Source organism: Telmatherina bonti, assembly GCF_933228915.1.
Source record: "Telmatherina bonti genome assembly, chromosome: 4".
In the NCBI taxonomy this organism is placed as follows: Eukaryota; Metazoa; Chordata; class Actinopteri; order Atheriniformes; family Telmatherinidae; genus Telmatherina; species Telmatherina bonti.
Genome location: NC_136622.1, coordinates 12,060,569 through 12,080,043, shown reverse-complemented (window position 1 = coordinate 12,080,043; position 19,475 = coordinate 12,060,569). Strand labels below are relative to the sequence as shown.

Here is a 19,475-nt window from a genome sequence, read left to right as displayed (position 1 = left end):
ATGTTACGCCTTCATTTTGTTTGGTTTGCTCACACACAGCATTTTACTCAAGTGTACCAAACCGCCTTGACCAGCAATCCCCAACCCTGGTTCTCAAGGCCCAGTGTCTTGCAGGTTTTCCAAGTGTTCCTGTTGGAACACATCTGACTCAGACTCAAACAAGCTCTGCACATGTCTGCTAAATACACATTGATTTGAATCAGGTGTGTTGCAGCAGAGTGGAATGGAAAACCTGTAGGACACCAGTCCTAGAAGGCCTGGATTGGGGATCCCTGGCCTGGACAATGACAAGTAGTTAAAACACCTGCTTGCAAGGTGTTATATTCCCCAAAATAACTAATTGGCAAGAGGAAACAAAGCCGGACAAAGACCAACACCTGGGTCATTGACTGGCCAGCCCTGAAAACAGAATTTCTTCCCCTTCAACCGCCTTGTTCACAGCAAGTAAAAAATGGAGCAACAATAAGTTTATGCAGCTTAGTTTTCTGTTTATTTCTAACGTATGATCACAAGACTATATCCAGTGTGAGTAGTGACTGTGTCAGCAAGCTATTCAGCACAAACCCCGTCACTTCCTCTCTTTATGGTTCACTGCATACTTTTTTTTCACACTGCAAGCAAAACGCAGCAGGGTTCTTTTGCAAGTGAATTGAGACCCCTCGGTGATTAACTCATTAGCTGCCAAAGACATCTTTTGATGGCCTTTGAGATCTTTTGCGGTTTTTGTATATGGAAAGCCAATTTTGTCAGGTGTGCGTCAAAATGCCTCCAAAATGCACCCCATGAGTGCACACCCAACATGGATGATAAATGTTAAAATGGACTTGTACTTTTATAGTGCTTTTCCAGTCATGCCGACCACTCATAGGGCTTTACACTACTTGTCACATTCACCCCTGACTCACTTTTAACTTCAGGTGTCATTTTGTTTAAGTGTTTATTTTTTTGTATGAATTAGAAACTGTCTAGAAAGCTGCTGTTGTCGGGTGACTGTTAACTTGATGTTAACTGTTTTTCCCAAAAGACGGTGCAGTGCAAGCGGAGGTCACGCTTTCCAAACCAGTTCAGAAAGTATGTGTTCAAGTAAGACAGCAATATTTTTTAAAAAAAACTTGTAGGTTCTGCCAGAGGTTTTCTTCCTGTTAAAGGGAAGTTGTTTTTTTTTTGCGTACTCAGGATGGGGGATTGGATTGAAGTCATGACTCGGTGCAATCAGTTGGTTTCTATTATATTGGATGAATTGGCTTGAAATGATGTGTATGTTGATTTGTATATGTAAAGTGCCCTGAGACAACATTGTTGTGAAGTGGCGCTATACAAATAAAGTTAAATTGAATTGAATTTTTACAAAATCCTGATCTATATAACGTCAAATGTGTCTAATGGCAGATATTGCTGCTAGATTCAACTGTTCTTTAGATATCTAATGAAAAAAAATCTTCTATTTGGCAATAACTGTCTGTTCAATCATATTTTCCATCAACATTGTACTCATTCATTCATTTTTCAAACCGCTTAGTCTGATTAAGTGTCGCAGGGAAGTTGGAGCCTACCCCAGCAATGGGAGAGAGGCAGGGGACACCCTGAACAGGTCGCCAGTCCATCACAGGACCAAAACACAGAGACAGACAATCACTAACTGCTGGGGACATTTTAGTGTAACCAATTAACCTAACATGAAGGAAAACCTGCAAACTCCACAAACAGTTCAAGCCCCCCCCCCAGCAGGGGATTGAACTAGCAACTTTCTTGCTATGAGGCCACAGTGGTAACCATGACGCCACCATGCAGCCCACCATTATATTCCCAAAAAATGCAATCAGTACATGATGACACGGTACATGAAACTGGAACATGGTTTACTTTTGTGGCGTACAAGCTGTGCAGACAGTCTGCATATTTTCCCATTTTGGGAAAGCCCACAAGCTGATGTGCATACCAACATGAGTATACGACGAAAAATGAATTTACATTTCACTGACCCTGGCAGACCTCAAAACCATGAATTTTTAACTCTCTACACGTAGGAAACACTTTCAGCATTGCTAATGAATCTTACGTGCCAGCTAGAAATCAACGTGTAAAGGCATCCAGCATTAACGTTTTAGAGAATTAAGGGGCGAAGTTTGAGTCACCAACGCCACCCCTCACTGAACATAGTTCCTGGTTTTAAAAAAAAATCATTTAAGTGTTCGGTGAAGCAGGAGAGAAAATGGATTTTGAGAGTTAGAAGCTGAATAACAGTCAGCAAAACAAAGTGAATTAATCTGCATGTATGTGCACTAAGTGCGTTCTTGTATCTGGATACACTGCCTATCTCACGCCTCTTCACGTGAGCACATGAATCAGCAGGTAAACTCACGCATAATAGTGTGAAAGCTGAATTATTAACAAGAACTATTCTTTCTGTGAGCTGGAGCCAGTGCGTTTCTGTTTTATATTTTCTTGTAAAAAGACCATCTGTACATGCTTACAAGAAGCATCATATGTATGGTAGCTAAATACATCTATACACGCATGGGTTTCCAGCAGCTCTGTTTAAAAAGATGCTGCAGTGGTCGAGTAGAAACACAGAGAGGCAGAGAGAAGAGCTTCCCTGGGGGATATCCCCGCTCACGCTCTCCCTCTCCGAGATTTCTGTCGGCTTTTCTCAAGCAAACGTACATGTTTTAATTATCAGACGCTTAATAAATAATTCCAAAGTCACTGGGGTGTTTCTAAAAATACCCTGACAGCTGAATAATGGATTCCTTTGACCCTTCTCATCATTGTCACCCACTCTTAACATGTGAATGCACGCGTACCTGTTTGAGAGAAGCAAATCATCTAAAGTTTGATTAGCAATATGAGGAAAACAGAACTGTCTCATGACATTCACATTCTCATTTTATTGTAGTGTTAAATGATTCACACTTCTAGTAGACTTTCATGCTCCTTCGGCGTGTCAAGCTACTTTTGTGAGGATGATTTGTTTTATTTGTGCCTTTTAGATGTATTTTTCTTTAAACTGAGTCAAATAAATTAACTGTTTTTTGCTCTGTTTTTAGTGTTTTTGAGTTATTAAGGCTCAAGGTGCCCTCTAGACATGTCCACATCTATGTTATCATCTGGTCTTCAAGGGTTAAAGCAGTGGCCTATGACTGTCAGCATTTGTTGTGCTGATCTAGGACACTGCACAAGGATATGTGGAGGTTGGTAGGCACATTCCTTCTGTCACTGGATGCTTTTCATTAACTTGTGCTCTTTCCCTCAGCTTTTACAACAGGATTGTCCGATCTCTTAAAGCCCCTGGGGGAGAACAATGGTCCACACAGAGAAAAATATTAAATAGATAAACAACAACAAAAACCTTTGTCATTCACCTTGATGAGAAACACATCAGGCTGCAATATTGTTGAGACTACAACCATTTCATATATGAACTACAAAAATGAAATACTTCACAAGCATGCTGTCTTTAGATTTATTTATCCACATTAATCACAAGGTGGTCCAATGTCCTTGGTAACAGAGACAGCACTGAAACTCTTTCTTTTCAATACAGTTTCCTTTAAATGATAACAGAAGAATTGAATTTCACATGATACAGTTGTGAGTCTGGTTTTCACATGACTGCAAAGCATTGCTCAAACGAGTTGATCCCCACCTTTACAAGATGTTTAAGGTTGGGTTTTGGAACTCAAACCACCTTCACATGCATTATCTTCTGCACGTGATCTGACCATTTTAGACTGTGCTTGTCTTTATACTAATTTAACCAGTTAGAATTACAGGTAAACCAGTCACTAGTTCAAACTGAATGCATCATGTCAGTCTTGTATAGCTCCTATCAACGCTAAACCAAAAATGAAGAAAAAAGGAGAGAGTGCAATGAATTCACTTTGGTCAGGTCTGGTAAAATGTTCAGTATCATTTCTGTACATGTGGAAAAACCAAGATGTTATGTTTCACTGACATTCCCCAAATAGCTTCACTTTAAAAACAAAAAAAGACAGAATTTATAGTTACAAGTCGGCATGAAGGAGTGTGAAGACAGGATGAAAGAGGAATAGCTCCATGCCAAGTGGGCCAGTGATCCCTGGCAGCAGCAGGATCTTGTAAAGTGCCCCCTCAGCAGTCCACAATCTGACACTCCAATACACACACACACATACACACAGGCACACAATGCTTATTCTCAACCAATAAAAGCTCTGTATGTCAGCAAGGAGGCTGTCCATTAGAGAGATGGAGGACATCAGGCCAAGGTCCAAACACAGCGGCAGAAAGAAAGGCAGACCTCAGACATCTTTATTACATTATGGACAGGACATGGTGATCTCATAATGCAATGATGTTCACACCTTTCTGGTCCAGAAGCTTTGCTTTAAACAGCATGGCCATGTTACCACGAGGAGGGGAAGGTTTAAACAATTTACAGAAGGTTTCACAATGCTTATTTTTATCTGTAATATTTCAAAGTGACCTCTGGATGTGGAAATGTGGAAAGTTACATTTTAACAATCAATTTAGGTTAATCCAGACAGGCTCATGCTGTCCCAGCTAAAAACTCACAAGAGCATAAAAAAATATAGTATACAGATATACAAATATAAAATGTGTTCATATAATGATTTTATTATGAAAATATCCAAAAATATTTTCAAACCCAATGCAATAGTTTACAATGTACAAGGAATAGATTTTTCTTTTGTGGTAATATCACCCGTATGATCGTGCTTTATTTCACACACTGGTGAGATGAAGTTTAAAGATTGTTGACCCTTTTATAGATACTGCTTGTATACTTCCTTGGTTTGTCTTTTCCAACCACAGCCCATTTTACACTTCATCCATCGCATATCACACCTGTTGTTTTGAGGATTGCCGTGAAATCATCCCAAAGCTTTGGTCTCTTTGTCGATGATAACTCATTGAGTCGTTCTGCACCGTTGTATTCTCAGTGTGAGTGAGTCGTTTTAAGTGGTTCCTTTACATGAGAAACATTGACTTGTGTCCATATTTATGGATGACAGGACTGACAGGTCATCAGTCACACTGATGATTATGTTCAAGATCACTCTACCATTTGTCAGGGTGATGTGACCCCTCCCACACACATACACACACACACACACACACACAAATGCTTAGGTCTATGTCATATTTCCTATTTCAGTGTTTTCTTGCCCTGCATGTCTTAGAAACACCTAAATCAGATTAACAGACTTCCTCACCGAGCTCCCTGCTAGCCTGTAAACCAAGGGTGGGCAGCTCCGGTCCTGGAGGGCCGCAGACCTGCAAGTGTTTGGAGTTTCCGTGTTCCGACACACCTGACTCAAATCGATGTGTAATTAGCAGACCACTGCAGAGCTTGATGTCCACGTCTGCACTAGTCTGCTAAGTAGGTCTGATGTGCGTCAGGTATGTTGCTCTCCTGAACACTTGCAGGACTGCGGCCCACCCCTGCTGTAAGCAAACCCTTCATTCAGTTTGTGTATGTTAAATTAGGCTTACCTCTGAAACATGCAAAGTGCTAAAGACCAGGATTTGGGAAGCACTGTTGTATGTGACGTCTAACAGAAATTTCAGTCGTTTTCCTTCTTTTTGAAGAATAAAGAAAAAAAAAAAAGGCAGAAACCAATGAAGAAAACAATTTGTGAAGCTTTGTCGCGTTTTCCGTTAGTGTTATGAGCGTTAGTGGACACACTGCAGCAACCAGCCAAGAGGCAGGGTACAACTATAACAGGTTACCAGCCCACTACTGCAGTTCATTTAAACCATTTAGAGCATTTTTCTTGTGATGGGAAATCTTATCTAAACATATTTTGTTCAACATTTTTGTGAAAACAAACGTGTAAAATCTGCATCGAGTATTGAATCCAACAAAGCAGTAGCTTTTGTGGAATTGCTCTAATAACTTCTGTAAAATTAAATCTTATTTATAAGTTTGTATATTGTTTGACGGAGCCATAATATTTGTCACTATCATAGCATTTATGCTCCATTCAGTGCCAAAAGGGAAAACACTTGTTTTTATCTCTTCTGGTGAAAAAAAAATCCCAAAATAATGTTGGAATCCTTGTTTGTTCATTTGGATGTAGTTCCCTAAATGTTTTAAAGTAACGAGAACAGAAGAGCATTAGAGCTAGTCTATTTGTGGTTTCCGCCAAAACCTCCTCCATATATTCCATCTGGCTGAGGAAGTCTTGAAACACTTTAAAGTAACAAGTTTTTGGCACTTTCTGAAAAGCTAAAAGACTTTTCAGTCTCACAGTGGAGCTTTTGCTGCTGCTACAATAGATTCTGCTATGCTCACCTAAAAGCAAATAAATGCATGTATTCGGAAAGAAGCCACAGTCCACATGTCGAGCACACCTAAAATGTTCATTACAGATGTTTTGGGGTTTTTTTACAAGGAAGAAGGAGCATTTGTAACATTGGGTAGGAATCAGCACCAGCAAAAGTATCTTTAGGTTTTATGCATTAATTAAAAAAAATTAAGGAAAGACTGTAGGAGTGTCAAACTCTAGTGCTTGGTAGTCATGTGGATTTTAAATCTGTCACTGCTTCAACACACTGGACTGAAATTAGTGAGTCATTGTTTAGAAGTCGAGAAGAAGCTGTTTGGATACATGTGATTTGAATCAGGTGTGTCACGAAGAAAGGATGAAATCTGTGATCTTCGAGGACTGGAGCGTGACGCCTCTGCTGTAAAGTATAAAGAAATCTCATGGTGGTCAGGAAAAACAAATAAAAGTATTTACAAATTTCCACCAGCAGGGCGCACTAAAACACTTAGTGGGAAATTTTCCAAAACAAGAATTTATCTAACTCTAACTTCTCTAATTAAAAGTTATGATAAAATTCCATCATATGAGGAGGTGTTTCGTCCAAGTGCCAGAAAGGAGAAGTCCTGCCATGTTTTTGGATCTACCTGTGCATTTAGAACAGGTGTTTATTACCAAGAGGTTCACCTACCTGCAGTGGAGCTGAGTTAGTTAAATTCAGCTCATTTAGTGACTGGTTGAAACAGCTGCCGGAAAAGGACTTCTACTTTATGGACCTCTGATCGTATTTAAGAGATTTCTGTCAAACTGGGCCTTTTTCTTTCCTTTCTTATATTTCTGTGCTACTTTAAAACTGCCGTTGCTCATTTATATCCCTCTTTGAGAGCGTCTATCTTGCATTGCATTCCAGTTGACATGCAGCTTGTAGGCAGCAGGCCATTGGTTTGACTAACATTTAATCTATAGAATAATTAATTTTTAGTCCCCTTATGTAACAGTTTTCACTTTTAATTAGAATTTACTGCAGGTTAAATCTGGTATAATTTAATAAGACCACACGCCAGTGTAGGACGGCATCAAAGCCTTATAAAGCGCTGACACTGAGTCAAGCAGCTCAGAAGGACCAGTGTGGAAACCATTTCACACACACACACACACACACACAGAAACTCTGATGGTATTTTTAGAGCTCTTACATAATATTTCTGGGTTTTTGTCTGTGATGGAAAAAAGATGTGTGAAGATGTGTATATAAAAGAATCTGGCAAAACTGTTACGCAACAATTCTAAAAATATAATCGATGTGCTTTAAATAAATGATTTTCTTACAGTTGGAAGTCCAACCCATCTTTACGAATGTTGTCTCGAATTTTTTCATGCTCTGACTGCCAACAGGCTGTAAATTTTGCATCAAAATGAAATGAATAGACAGGAAGTGATGAACTGAAGGGAGGGAAAAAAATTACATAATAGAGTAGGAGTCTTCTTCCATGTTTTTATTCTTTAGCTCTGACCGTCTTTCCTCTCTGCCTCTCCATCCGCCTTCTGTTTGATCCCTCTGTTTGGTGTCTTTGAAGTTCCTTTCCTCCAAGTGCAGAATGCAGCGTATTGAGTCAAGGTGGGGGTGGGGAGGGAAGAACACCCAGCCCCCCTTCCTAACAGCTTCAAAGGGCTTTTCTTGGGTTGTGGGAAGGTGGGGGTTATTTTTAGCCTGCTGTTGCCCAACTCAATACTTAAGTTGAAAATGGAGAAGAAAAGTAAATAAGACACATGTCGCAAGCTCAGGAATGTGAAGCTGTAAACATGCTAAAGGTATTTTTTTCAATTAGTATTGTACTGAAATACTCATTTTATACAGATGAAACATAAAGATATCTATAAATATAATGAACTGACAAACCACAGCCAGGTCAACATAAGTCTGAAGTCAGTAAAGAGTTCAAAGGAGAAAAAATGTGACAGTTTTAAAAACGTGCAATGTATCATAATATAATATTATATAGTTTATTTTTTAGTAAATGAAACACAAACTGCTTTATGCATGGGTTGTACCCCAGAAATATTGAAGCAAAATATATCTTTTAGAGATTATTCCTATCAAGCGGAAACATTTCAGTTCTTTATGTCAATGATTAATTGTTTTACTCTCATTTATGATTGTACAGACAGGAATGTGGAACAGTTATGAACAGCACTCAGTGCACATCGTGGAACTGTGTGTGTTTTTCTGGGTGTGTTTGCTGCTGGTTAACATGTACCAGTGGTTATGCCTCTGGGCTAGCTGTTTTCTCAAAACTAAAATTAAAGTCATGCAGCCTGTATGCACTACTGAATAAGGTTGCCTATGTGAAGGCATCCTGTCTGGTTTAAGGGTGTAATGCCAACATTATAACAGTGTGCTCCAAGCTTCACCATAGTCAGATCTCGCCATGTCTCAGCCAATTGTAAAGTACAACTTAAAACCATTTGGTGAATTAGTTATTTCTCTAATCTGCATGCAGTTTCCTTATTTGAAGCAAAATATTATTTATACTCTATATTTTCACCACAAGACATGCCATGTTATAACATTATAGCTGACCTGATCTGGATGTAAAAGATGCCACATCTTTATTTTAAACCATCCCGTTATACCGTGACATGCCTCTTTTCCGTTTTTTCCATACGTCTAACTGAATGGTTTACTACAAAAATACCAAATGTAGAGAGGACAGCAGGTACAGCATTCAACAGCATCTTCGTAGTGATACTGGTTCCCCAAATCTACAAAACGTCTGCTTACATTATGGGAGTCTTTGGGGGACATACATATCAAAAATCCAAAAGACTGCATACCAAGATGCTTTGCTATAATGACATGCTATAATGACTCTGAGACACTAATAAGTAAGAGATACTTTATTCCAGTGCTGAAGGCACACAGTATGAGATGAAAACAGTATTCAGATAATGGACTAGTTGCTAATGCATTTGTAATTTGTGTCCACAACTTTATTATCTTGCTCCCATGCATTAGTAACCTGTGGCTACAACCTAATAACGTATTGCTACTGGTTACCATTAGTAGCATCATGTGGCTGCAAGTTGTTTTTTTTTTTTTTTTTTTAATCACCAAATGGGCTCATATTTACTTCATATTTACTCAAATCATGTACTCAAAGGCAAGATGATGGCTCTAAATAGCATTTAGTCGTTGTTGCATTAAGGTTGAATAGCTTAGTAGGTTTAGTATGGAACATACACAGCTGCTCTGGAATGAAACAACCACTTCATTAAATATTTAGCTATAAAACATCAGAAAACAACTTAACATGACAAAGGTACAAGCCTCCATGTCTAAAACCTGCATTTCCCTGCGTATCTACAATCATATTCCCCCAATGTCATCTCATTGTTTTGAATTTTAAATTTGAGCTGAGAACAAACATTTATTTATTTTGAGCTCGGGTTTTAGCCAGACTAAAGACACTGAGCTTTGCAGGATACTTGGATACACGCTTACATGGCATCATTTTCACGCGTCTAGCCTTCAGACTAATGGACAAACATTTCCTACAAAGGGAAATGATAAGTTGCCATCGAGACGAAATGGCTCTGCTGCCATGTTTTCAAGGAGCCCACACAATAACTTTGGATGACTTTGACGCCAAGTGGGGAAACATTCATCAAAAATCCATAAAACATGTTACCTGATGCTCATTACTCAGATAATGATTTTATCACCTCTCATCATGGCTAATATCTTGCATAGAGGTCATAACAGAAGCTAATAACGTGATGATTTCCCATGATGATTACTTCCTTTGCTCTTCTATCCTCTCATTACTTACTGTATTATCGTCATTATGTTCTCTCATTACATTCTCTCATTACATTCTCTCATTACATTCTCTCATTACGCCAGCGATCATGTTGTCAGAGCAGGGACCACATTTTCAAATGGTGCATATCTCAGACTAAAATAAGATTCCTCGTGTTTGCATGTTTACGCAGCAAGGTTGTGACTAATCTCATATCCTCCCTCATCTGTTGCCATGAGTTCACCGCCCACCATTTTCTCATGATGGATTGCTAGTATGTAATAAAAATAGGGTTTTCAGTGGGAATCACCACTGTTGCACAGTACGCGCTTGACTAATCTACTTCACTTTAATATCAGCTGATCATCGACTTCTGACTCTACAGGAACAGAATTCTCCTGCAGCTCTGACATTTCATATATGTAAACATCTTTTATTAAACTACATTTCATGACTACCTTCTCAGTATTGCGTTTTGTTGTTAAGGTTTTTAACTTAGTCTAAAACCAGCATTGTTTGTTTATACCTATATGAAAGCTGTTTAGTGATTGCAGACATTCGTGGTATATACCACTCCTGGGAAACAGCTTCAGCCCCATGCTTAACTTGACACATATATAATTGTTTTATTTGTTTATCCATCGCCAGTAAAACAGATTTTTTTTAACCTTGTAAACATTTCCACGATCTGCTTTTACTATGTTGGTGACAAATGTCTAAAGCTGGCATTATCCTTTAAAGGTTTTACTCACAAAGAGGTGACTGATGATCAGAGAAATGCTCTAAAAATCCATTACGTTTGCACCAACGTTACTTTACATTGCAGCTACTTTTCTTCAATGCTGCCCAATGGTACACAGAGTACTTTAAATATTCACAATTACACACAAATTGAGCTCAAGGCATTAAACTTTTATGGATAAAACTTTTAACGTTTATTATTTCTATTAATATTTATTGGAGTCAAGTATATAATCAGGCATTCTGCTACAGCTATAGGTAGTGTCATGTGTGTCCCATCTGGAAAAGAAACATACAGTCTGGAACAAATATTTGTGGCAATGTCTGCCATATATGTTGCACATCTCCCAGCGGAGTCCTCTACTTTACCTACAGCCCCTGAGGCACAGACTGACTGCTAGTTAAACAGGGCTGTTGACTGTGGGATATGGCCAAATCAGTGAAAAGTTTTCCTTTAATGCACACTGTGTGTGTGTGTGTGTGTGTGTGTGTGTGTGTGTGTGTGTGTGTGTGTGTGTGTGTGTGTGTGTGTGTGTAAATGATTTTTTTTTTTCTTTTGGTAAATGCTAAAATCTAATGTGGATCTTACAGGAGGACTTTTTTTATTGTATGTGTGTTAAATGCTCTGGCTTGTGTCCCCATGTTTAAACTCTATACCGGCGATTTTTAGTCAACCACAAGATCATTAGAGTAATTATCTGTACTTTTAAATTTAAAACATTTTGTTAGGGTAAAGACTGTTACACATCTTATTTGTTGTGATGCTTGAAGTGATTATGAGCTGTACAATTTTACATAAAAAGAAGATGCTGCATCTCAAACAAAGAATGGAAATCCATGATACCTGATTAACAGTTGCTGATAAATAGAGGAGTCAATAAGAAACAAAACATTAAAATAAAAGGTCTCGAAAGGGGATCTTAAAAGTGATCAAATAGATATAGTTTTACGGCAGAAAGTAGCAACAGAAGATGTGATCACATCATCCAACTCACTAAAATGTGATTGGACGATTGTGAATTTTTCCTCAGCTGAATGAGAAGGACATCAGTGTTCATTGCACCACATTTAACCAAGTGAACATACTGAATAAATCAGGCATTGTGACTATTATTCTAAATAGCATTGTCTCTGAATGGTGGCTTTTCTGTGTGGAGTTTGCATGTTCTTCCCATGTATGTGTGGGTTCTCTCTGGGTATTCTGACTTCCTCTCATAATCCATGACACGCATGTTAACTTAACTGGTTATTATAAATTGTCCCTAGGAGTGAATGTGAGCGTGAGTTGTTGTTAGTCTCTCTGTGTTTGCCCTGTGATGGACTGGTGACCCTGCTTCTTGCCCAATGATTGCTGGGATAGGCTTCAGCAACCCTGAATTGGAGAAAGTGGTTAAAAAAAAAGGGGGATGGATGGATGGATGGAATTATCATTTCATATGTGTGTGAGGCATTTTAGGCTGTTGTGTGCGAGTCAGAAATATTTCCTTGTTTTAACTTGTCTTCTACTTTTTGTTGTCCAATAGCTATGCTTAAAAGCCAAAAGTACTATATACAAATACAACCGAAATACTTATTGGCCCAACACATTCTAACTTTAACAAAACCCTGTTTATAAATGCAACAGAAAAAAAGCCAAAAGGGCTTTACTTTGGCTATGAAAACAAAAAAACTACTTAGCAAGAGAAACAAAATAGAGAACACAAAACCAACCAGTTTTAACACTGCTGGAAGAATCACAAAACCAAGCTGTTTTTAAACACAGAAACAAAAACTACAAACCAAACAAAATCTTCTCAAATTACCACCAAAAACAACAACAAAAGCACACACTCAAACCCCACCAATTGCAAGCCTAGGACAGACTGTCTGTGCCAAACAGTTGCCAATGAGTCCACAGCTGCAGCCGGTTTAAATCTCCCTCCAATGTTGCTGCAGCATTGTTGATAGGTCAGGCAACTGTCCAATCAGCTGGCAGGGAAGAGGGGTGTGGTGAGTAGAGCTAATCCTTAGGTGGTGACGGCACACAGGGATTTGAATACAAAATTAAACAACCACCAGGGGGATTGGCAGGAAGCCGTAACATTACTTTAAAAACTAATTGCACTTTTTAATTCTAAGATGCAAATTCTCACTGTGTTCCTGCAGGAGTGTGCCTGGTGCTTGGCTGCATGATCTTCCCTGATGGGTGGGATGCAGAGAAGATCCGGGACATGTGCGGAGATCATGCAGGGAAATATTCTTTGGGTGACTGCTCAGTACGTTGGGCCTACATGCTGGCCATCATGGGCATCCTGGATGCCCTCATCCTCTCCTTCCTGGCCTTTGTCCTGGGAAATCGGCAGACAGACTTCTATCTTGACGATCTGCAGACAGATAACAAAGGTAAGCGAAGAGATACCAAACGAATAAATATTAAGTAAAAATAGGTTATATTCTGAGATTTCGCTTCAATTTTATTTGACTGTGATTGCGCGGTTGGTTGAACGTAAACTATATCAAGAGCTTCTCATCAATTTATAGGGAATATTTGAAGACTAGCAGCAGTTTTCAAGTTTTCACTGAGCTAACAACTTCTTTTTAGACTTTCTATTCTGACATGGAACAAATTTAAATTACAATTTTAGAAATTCACTTTTGACAAACTGGACCATGACTTAATGTCTATATATAATTAACCAAACAATTCCTTTCTGCAGTAGCCTGGTAAATGAAATTACACTTGCTGGCAGTTAATCAGCTCACTAACTATATTTGATAAATGTTTTTCTGTAAATAATAAAACAAAGTTAACACTTATTCACTTTGAGTTGTAGCCTTTAAGTCTTGTTTTAAATGTTAAGATGTGCGCTTAGTACAGGTATGTGGAAATGCTACTGTTAAAGGCTAAAGTCAGAGCTAGAGCTAGCAAGAAACTTAGCATCACTGAAAGCTAATGTCGTAGCAAGACCCTGTGGAGGGGGAAAACTGTATTTTAATAAGATATTTTTTAATTTTTTAATTCTTTTTTTTTTTTTATCTTATTCATTTCACTATGTCTTAATTTTTTTTTTTTTCTCCATCATGTTTTTGACTTTCTCTGGCTTTGCTGTATGGATTGAAGTCTTTTAGCTTAACAGTGTTTCTGCTAGCAGAAAACATCATCATACTGTGTAAAATAAAAAGAGAAAGATAGGAACCCGTTCAACTAGTCTCCCACCTATCTAAAATATTCCTCATTTTCTGAGTAGTTGTGTACCCAAAAGTATAAATGATAAAAGTAACTTAGTGTGTCTAAAGGTGGGTTAAGCGAATCCTTCCTCCCACCAGTTTTTATGCCTCAACTGTGAGGCTACCATGAACAAGATTTGCTCAGTTTAAAAATAAATAAACTCCAATCTGACCTCAGTATCTTCAGCCAAATTGCTTTCAGTGCTGAATTTAAGAGTGGGAGAGAGTCCTCCAGAGGGTTTCTGACAGTTTGCATGATGTTGCATCAGGTAGTCAAATCACATTGTTTGAGCCATCAGAAGAGAAAAGAAGAAGTGAGGAGAAAGCTGTGGTTGAAAATGAACAAAACAACATCTCACCGAAAACAATAAAGTTTATATATTCAGTCTAGTTTCATGAGCCTGAGCCACATAAAAAAAACAAAGCGATGATGAAAGAGAGGTAAAGCTCTGTGACATGGCATGGTAGATGGAGAGCAGCATAGCAATACAGAGCAACATGGAGGAGCACAGAAAGAGCAAGAGTCAAAGATGGAGAGAAAATAGTGACATAGGATGTCTCAGTTCTCCAATGGTCTATCTCCATGATGGTTTCCATGGTAACTGGAGATATTCCAGAGCGTGGGCGTGTCTTTTCTTATCTGATTAACTTCACTGACAGTCTTAGACATTTTACACATTAAAGCCTCTAAAGCTTTATCAACTTTTTCCCTTTTTCCTGAGCTTATATTTTCTTTTTATACAGTACATGCTATTACACCATAAACAAGGAACAACCCAGAAAAAGTTTAACTAAACCAGGAAATCAAAAGTGAGTTTTATTAACTTTCAATCTTGATCTGTGACTCATTTAAGAGCAAGGTGAATAAATACTTTTTTAATTGGAGATGAAAAAAACTTTATTTCCCATTTATTGTTTAGAAATCATATATACATGTATAACCTTCAGATCGAAATAGTTGTTTTTCAGTCATTCAAAAGATTTTTTTTTTTTTTTAAGATTACTTTTTAACCTTACTCTCTTCTTTGCAAACAGTGCAATTATATTTAGCTTCCTCGTATATTCATTGGACATTGAAAAGTGTGGTCCTTTTGTTTTTCATCTCATTCCTATTATATATTTATTCATTTATCTATCTATCTGTTTTCTTTTATCGCTTTTACCCAATTGACTGAAAGTTAGAACAACATAAGCACAAAATCAGACAGTAAAGGACATCATAGGAAGGTGCTGCAAGTCCAGTTGTAGGCAGGCTGTGTTTTTTTGTTGTTGTTGTTTCTTTCTTTTATCTTCCCCACAATATTCTCTCTATGTTAAAATACAAAGAATAAATACCATAATATTTGTTGCAAAGAAATGACTAATACAGTTAAACTAAGTGCAGAAGTGCTCCATGCAGAGTCTTTAGCTTGCTCTTCAATGCAGACAAGGACTCTGCAGATCTGACAGAGTTTCACAGGTTGTTCCACCATCGTGGCACAACAGCAGAAAAGAGTCTGGAGTCAGAAAAATTATGATTGATTGTTTATTAGTCATTTTACATAATATTACTGGACCTGGCCAGAATGGAGCGAAGAAGCGAATAAAGAGTGAACAGAAATGGAAAGGAGTGTTGAGAAAAAAAGAGATAAACATATACTATATGGAAAGTAATGGCCTTTCAATCCAAACATAAACACCAGGGAACCAGCTGCTGCACCTGCACAGAAACACAACAGACCTCCCTACAGCCGTTACAGGGAAACAAAGCTGATAATCATCAGGAGCATCCAGAAGAGATGAACAAGCTGAAAGAAAGCATGTGGCACACACATACAGCAAAAAAAAAAAAACAAACAAACTATTTTTTAGTATATAAATCCACAGAACAACCCCAAAAACTGTTCTAACATGGTGCAACATAAAGTTGCATCTATCAGTTTTCACTTAGCTGGTCATAGAGAGCTTTCCACAGCAGTTTTGGTCACCAGTCAAATACCTCCATCTGTTTACTAAAGTACTTTTCCTGGTCATTTTCTCATTGTAATACCAATATTTGTTTTTCTTCTGTCCTTGCAGATTTTGCTGTGTCAAGGGTAAGTTGACTTCCTTCATGTGTATCATGTTCATAAAAGAGAGGCTGACATTTACATGTATCCTTGCAACGAGACTCAACAGAATCACCAATAGTGGTTTTACCACCTTTAAAGCACAAATAAACTATGTTTTGTTTAAGTTGAAGTGAAAATAGAAATTTTATCTCATTGGTTGCTAAAAAATCTTTTGACATCTTTTTGAAGATACAGTATACCATATATTAAATCTTTTAGTATATAGAAACTCGATTTAACCACGTGTGTATATCAAAACATCCTCAATATGCCCGTTACTGTCAGGACGGGCGGAGGGGATGTGGACCCAAATACAGAGACAAGGGAACTGGGATGCGGGTTCAAGACAGATTTATTTTAAACAGAGGAACTCAGGGGACTAACAACAAACAAAATGATCCAGCAACTGGGAATGGAAAACCAGGAGAATATATACAGCCAACATAATGAGACACAGGTGTAATGACTTAACTGAGGACCAGGTGATCTAATGAACAGAAACAAAGGTCAAACAAGAAACAAGACAAGTGAAATAAACAGGAAACCTACAAAATAAAACAGGAAACCAAGAAAGAAGACACACAAAGTGTCCAAATCCTGACAGTTACAAGCTCTGCAACCACACGTTGTAAACACACTCTGGGTGCACATTGCGAAGACACCTCGATGTAAACACAAATCGACCCTCCATATCTATGGTCCCAGAACTTTGATTTTCTGTGCATCCTGAAAGCTGAGCCAAAACGCTCCAAAATGCTGGCAGTTTGGGACTCTCTGCTAAATGAATGGCTGGTATGACTCAAATGTACTGCAGCATGCAGAAAATTCCCTTTCTAAAGGTTTTCAAACAGTCTCTGAACAGAAAATGCAGTATGCATGCTGATCTACTGTAACATATGTATTGTATGTCCATTCATTCATTCATTATTCTATCTGAATAGAATATTGAATGGGGGACGCTGGAGCTTATCCAAGCAATCTTTAGGTACCCAGAGAGAACCCACGCATACACGAGGAGAACATACAAACTCCACACAGAAAGGCCACTGTCCAAGCCTTGCTGTGAGGCCACAGTGCTAACCACTATGCCACTGTGCAGCCCATGTATTGTATCTCATATGTATTATTTTAATAACAGGCGACAGAATTTAACAGATTAAATTCACACAGTGAAGAAAACTTTTTTATTTTCAAACAGCACAATAAAATGGCAGACATTATATAACTTAGTACACCAGTGAACAGCAGGGATACAATAAGCTCACTCAGGAACCTCACTAACTTTCTAAAGTGACCCAGAAGAACCTTAGCCAAGATTCCCATCTCAATATATCTTTCAGCCCTGATGGGAATGTTTGGTTATAAGAGTTACACGAATTCTCCAAATATGAAGGAAAAGAGCTGCTTTGGTTTATTTATCAAGATAACTTTGTCCTAGCCACATCTTTCAAACTTATGCAGTTATACTAACTGTGATTTTTGTCTATAAATATGAGAACAGTGGGATGACAGTGAATAGTCAGTAACAACTAAATGTTTTATTATTTTGCCATTTATTCTCTTCATGATAATAGAATGGTATTCTGAAATATATCCTACCACCTTTTGGAGACTATTTACTGAACATTTAGTAGTTTCAGTTTTGCAACCTGCAAAGTGTGGTCAGATTTCCTCTTCTCCAAAGTCATTTCAAATTTTATACTGCCTTTCCATAACTTGCTGACACTTTCCAAAAAAGCCAAGGAAAGGAGGATTTTTTTTTCTTTTTTTAATCTGTTCAGTCACAGCTCACATGTGATAGTTGAGGGTTAAACTTAACTGTAACCATGGAAGATGATCTTCAGACAAGTTAAATCAACCACACAGAACAGGAGCACAAAAAACACAGATTATAAAGAAAGACTGACCCAAATGGATTGCTTACTCTTAATTGTCCATCGAACTGAGTGTAAACGTGAGTAATTGTTTGTCTCTCTGTGTTAGCGCTGTGATGGGAAGGTGACCTGACTCATGACCAATGATCACTGGGACTGGCTCCAGCTTCCATGACCCTTTAATTGGACCAAGCGGTTAATGGATGGATGGATGGATGAATGGATGAATGGATGGATGGATGGATGGATGAATACATGATGGATGGATGGATGAATGGATGAAAAGATGGATGGATGGATGAATAGATGATGGATGGATGGATGAATGGATGAAAAGATGGATGGATGGATGAATAGATGATGGATGGATGGATGAATGGATGAAAAGATGGATGGATGGATGAATAGATGATGGATGGATGGATGGATGAATAGATGATGGATGGATGGATGAATGGATGAAAAGATGGATGGATGGATGAATAGATGATGGATGGATGGATGGATGGATGAATAGATGATGGATGGATGGATGGATGAATAGATGATGGATGGATGGATGAATGGATGAAAAGATGAATGGATGGATGAATAGATGATGGATGGATGGATGGATGAATAGATGATGGATGGATGGATGGATGAATAGATGATGGATGGATGGATGAATGGATGAAAAGATGGATGGATGGATGAATGGATGATGGATGGATGGATGGATGAATAGATGATGGATGGATGGATGGATGAATAGATGATGGATGGATGGATGAATGGATGAAAAGATGGATGGATGGATGAATGGATGAAAAGATGGATGGATGGATGAATAGATGATGGATGGATGGATGGATGGATGAATAGATGATGGATGGATGGATGAATGGATGAAAAGATGGATGGATGGATGAATAGATGATGGATGGATGGATGGATGAATAGATGATGGATGGATGGATTGAACCAATTGTGAGAAAATAACATGTGGCATCAATTCAAAACTATAAACCCCAGAACAGCAAATACCACAGATCAGGACACCTACATCTTCATTTTTTACATTTTATTTCCACATTAAATGATTAAAGTGTCATGTCGTGTTTTTTCTCCAGATTGAGGTGCGAGATAGAAGAGAGCCACGGTATGGAGTGCAGCGTCTTCACTGAGGGCAACAACGGCACTGGACAACATCTCTCTTTGTCCTCTGTTTCTCTACTCCCCCTCTACTCTTCTTCTCTACTTTCCAATGATCAGGATATCCCCACAATCTCAATGCAGACACCTGGTGTACAGGATTCCATAAGATGAAAAAACAACAACAAATAAACAAACAAAAAAAAACAAGAACAACAAACACACTGGGATAAACTATATTTTGGGGGGAAAAAAAGTGTTCTACAAGGTTGTACAGTGCATTTAACACTTGACTTTCTCTACAAATACCTTTATGAAAAAAATATTTACTGTATTTAAAGTCTTGATTTGTGAGAGAAA

At 38.2% G+C, this 19,475-nt stretch overlaps 1 protein-coding gene across 1 annotated transcript in view; it reads left to right on the top strand.

The window, feature by feature from the left end:
• LOC306755520 (LHFPL tetraspan subfamily member 4 protein-like) overlaps positions 1-19,147 on the top strand; it is a gene marked incomplete at both ends in the record, with an annotated part of 31,030 nt that extends 11,883 nt beyond the window's left edge. Inside the window, 3 exons of the mRNA XM_079239931.1 lie at positions 12,956-13,192; positions 16,076-16,092; positions 19,094-19,147. Coding sequence (XP_079096057.1) covers positions 12,956-13,192; positions 16,076-16,092; positions 19,094-19,147 — 308 coding nt within the window. The remainder of the gene's footprint in view (positions 1-12,955; positions 13,193-16,075; positions 16,093-19,093) is intronic.
• Positions 19,148-19,475: the final 328 nt, after the last annotated feature.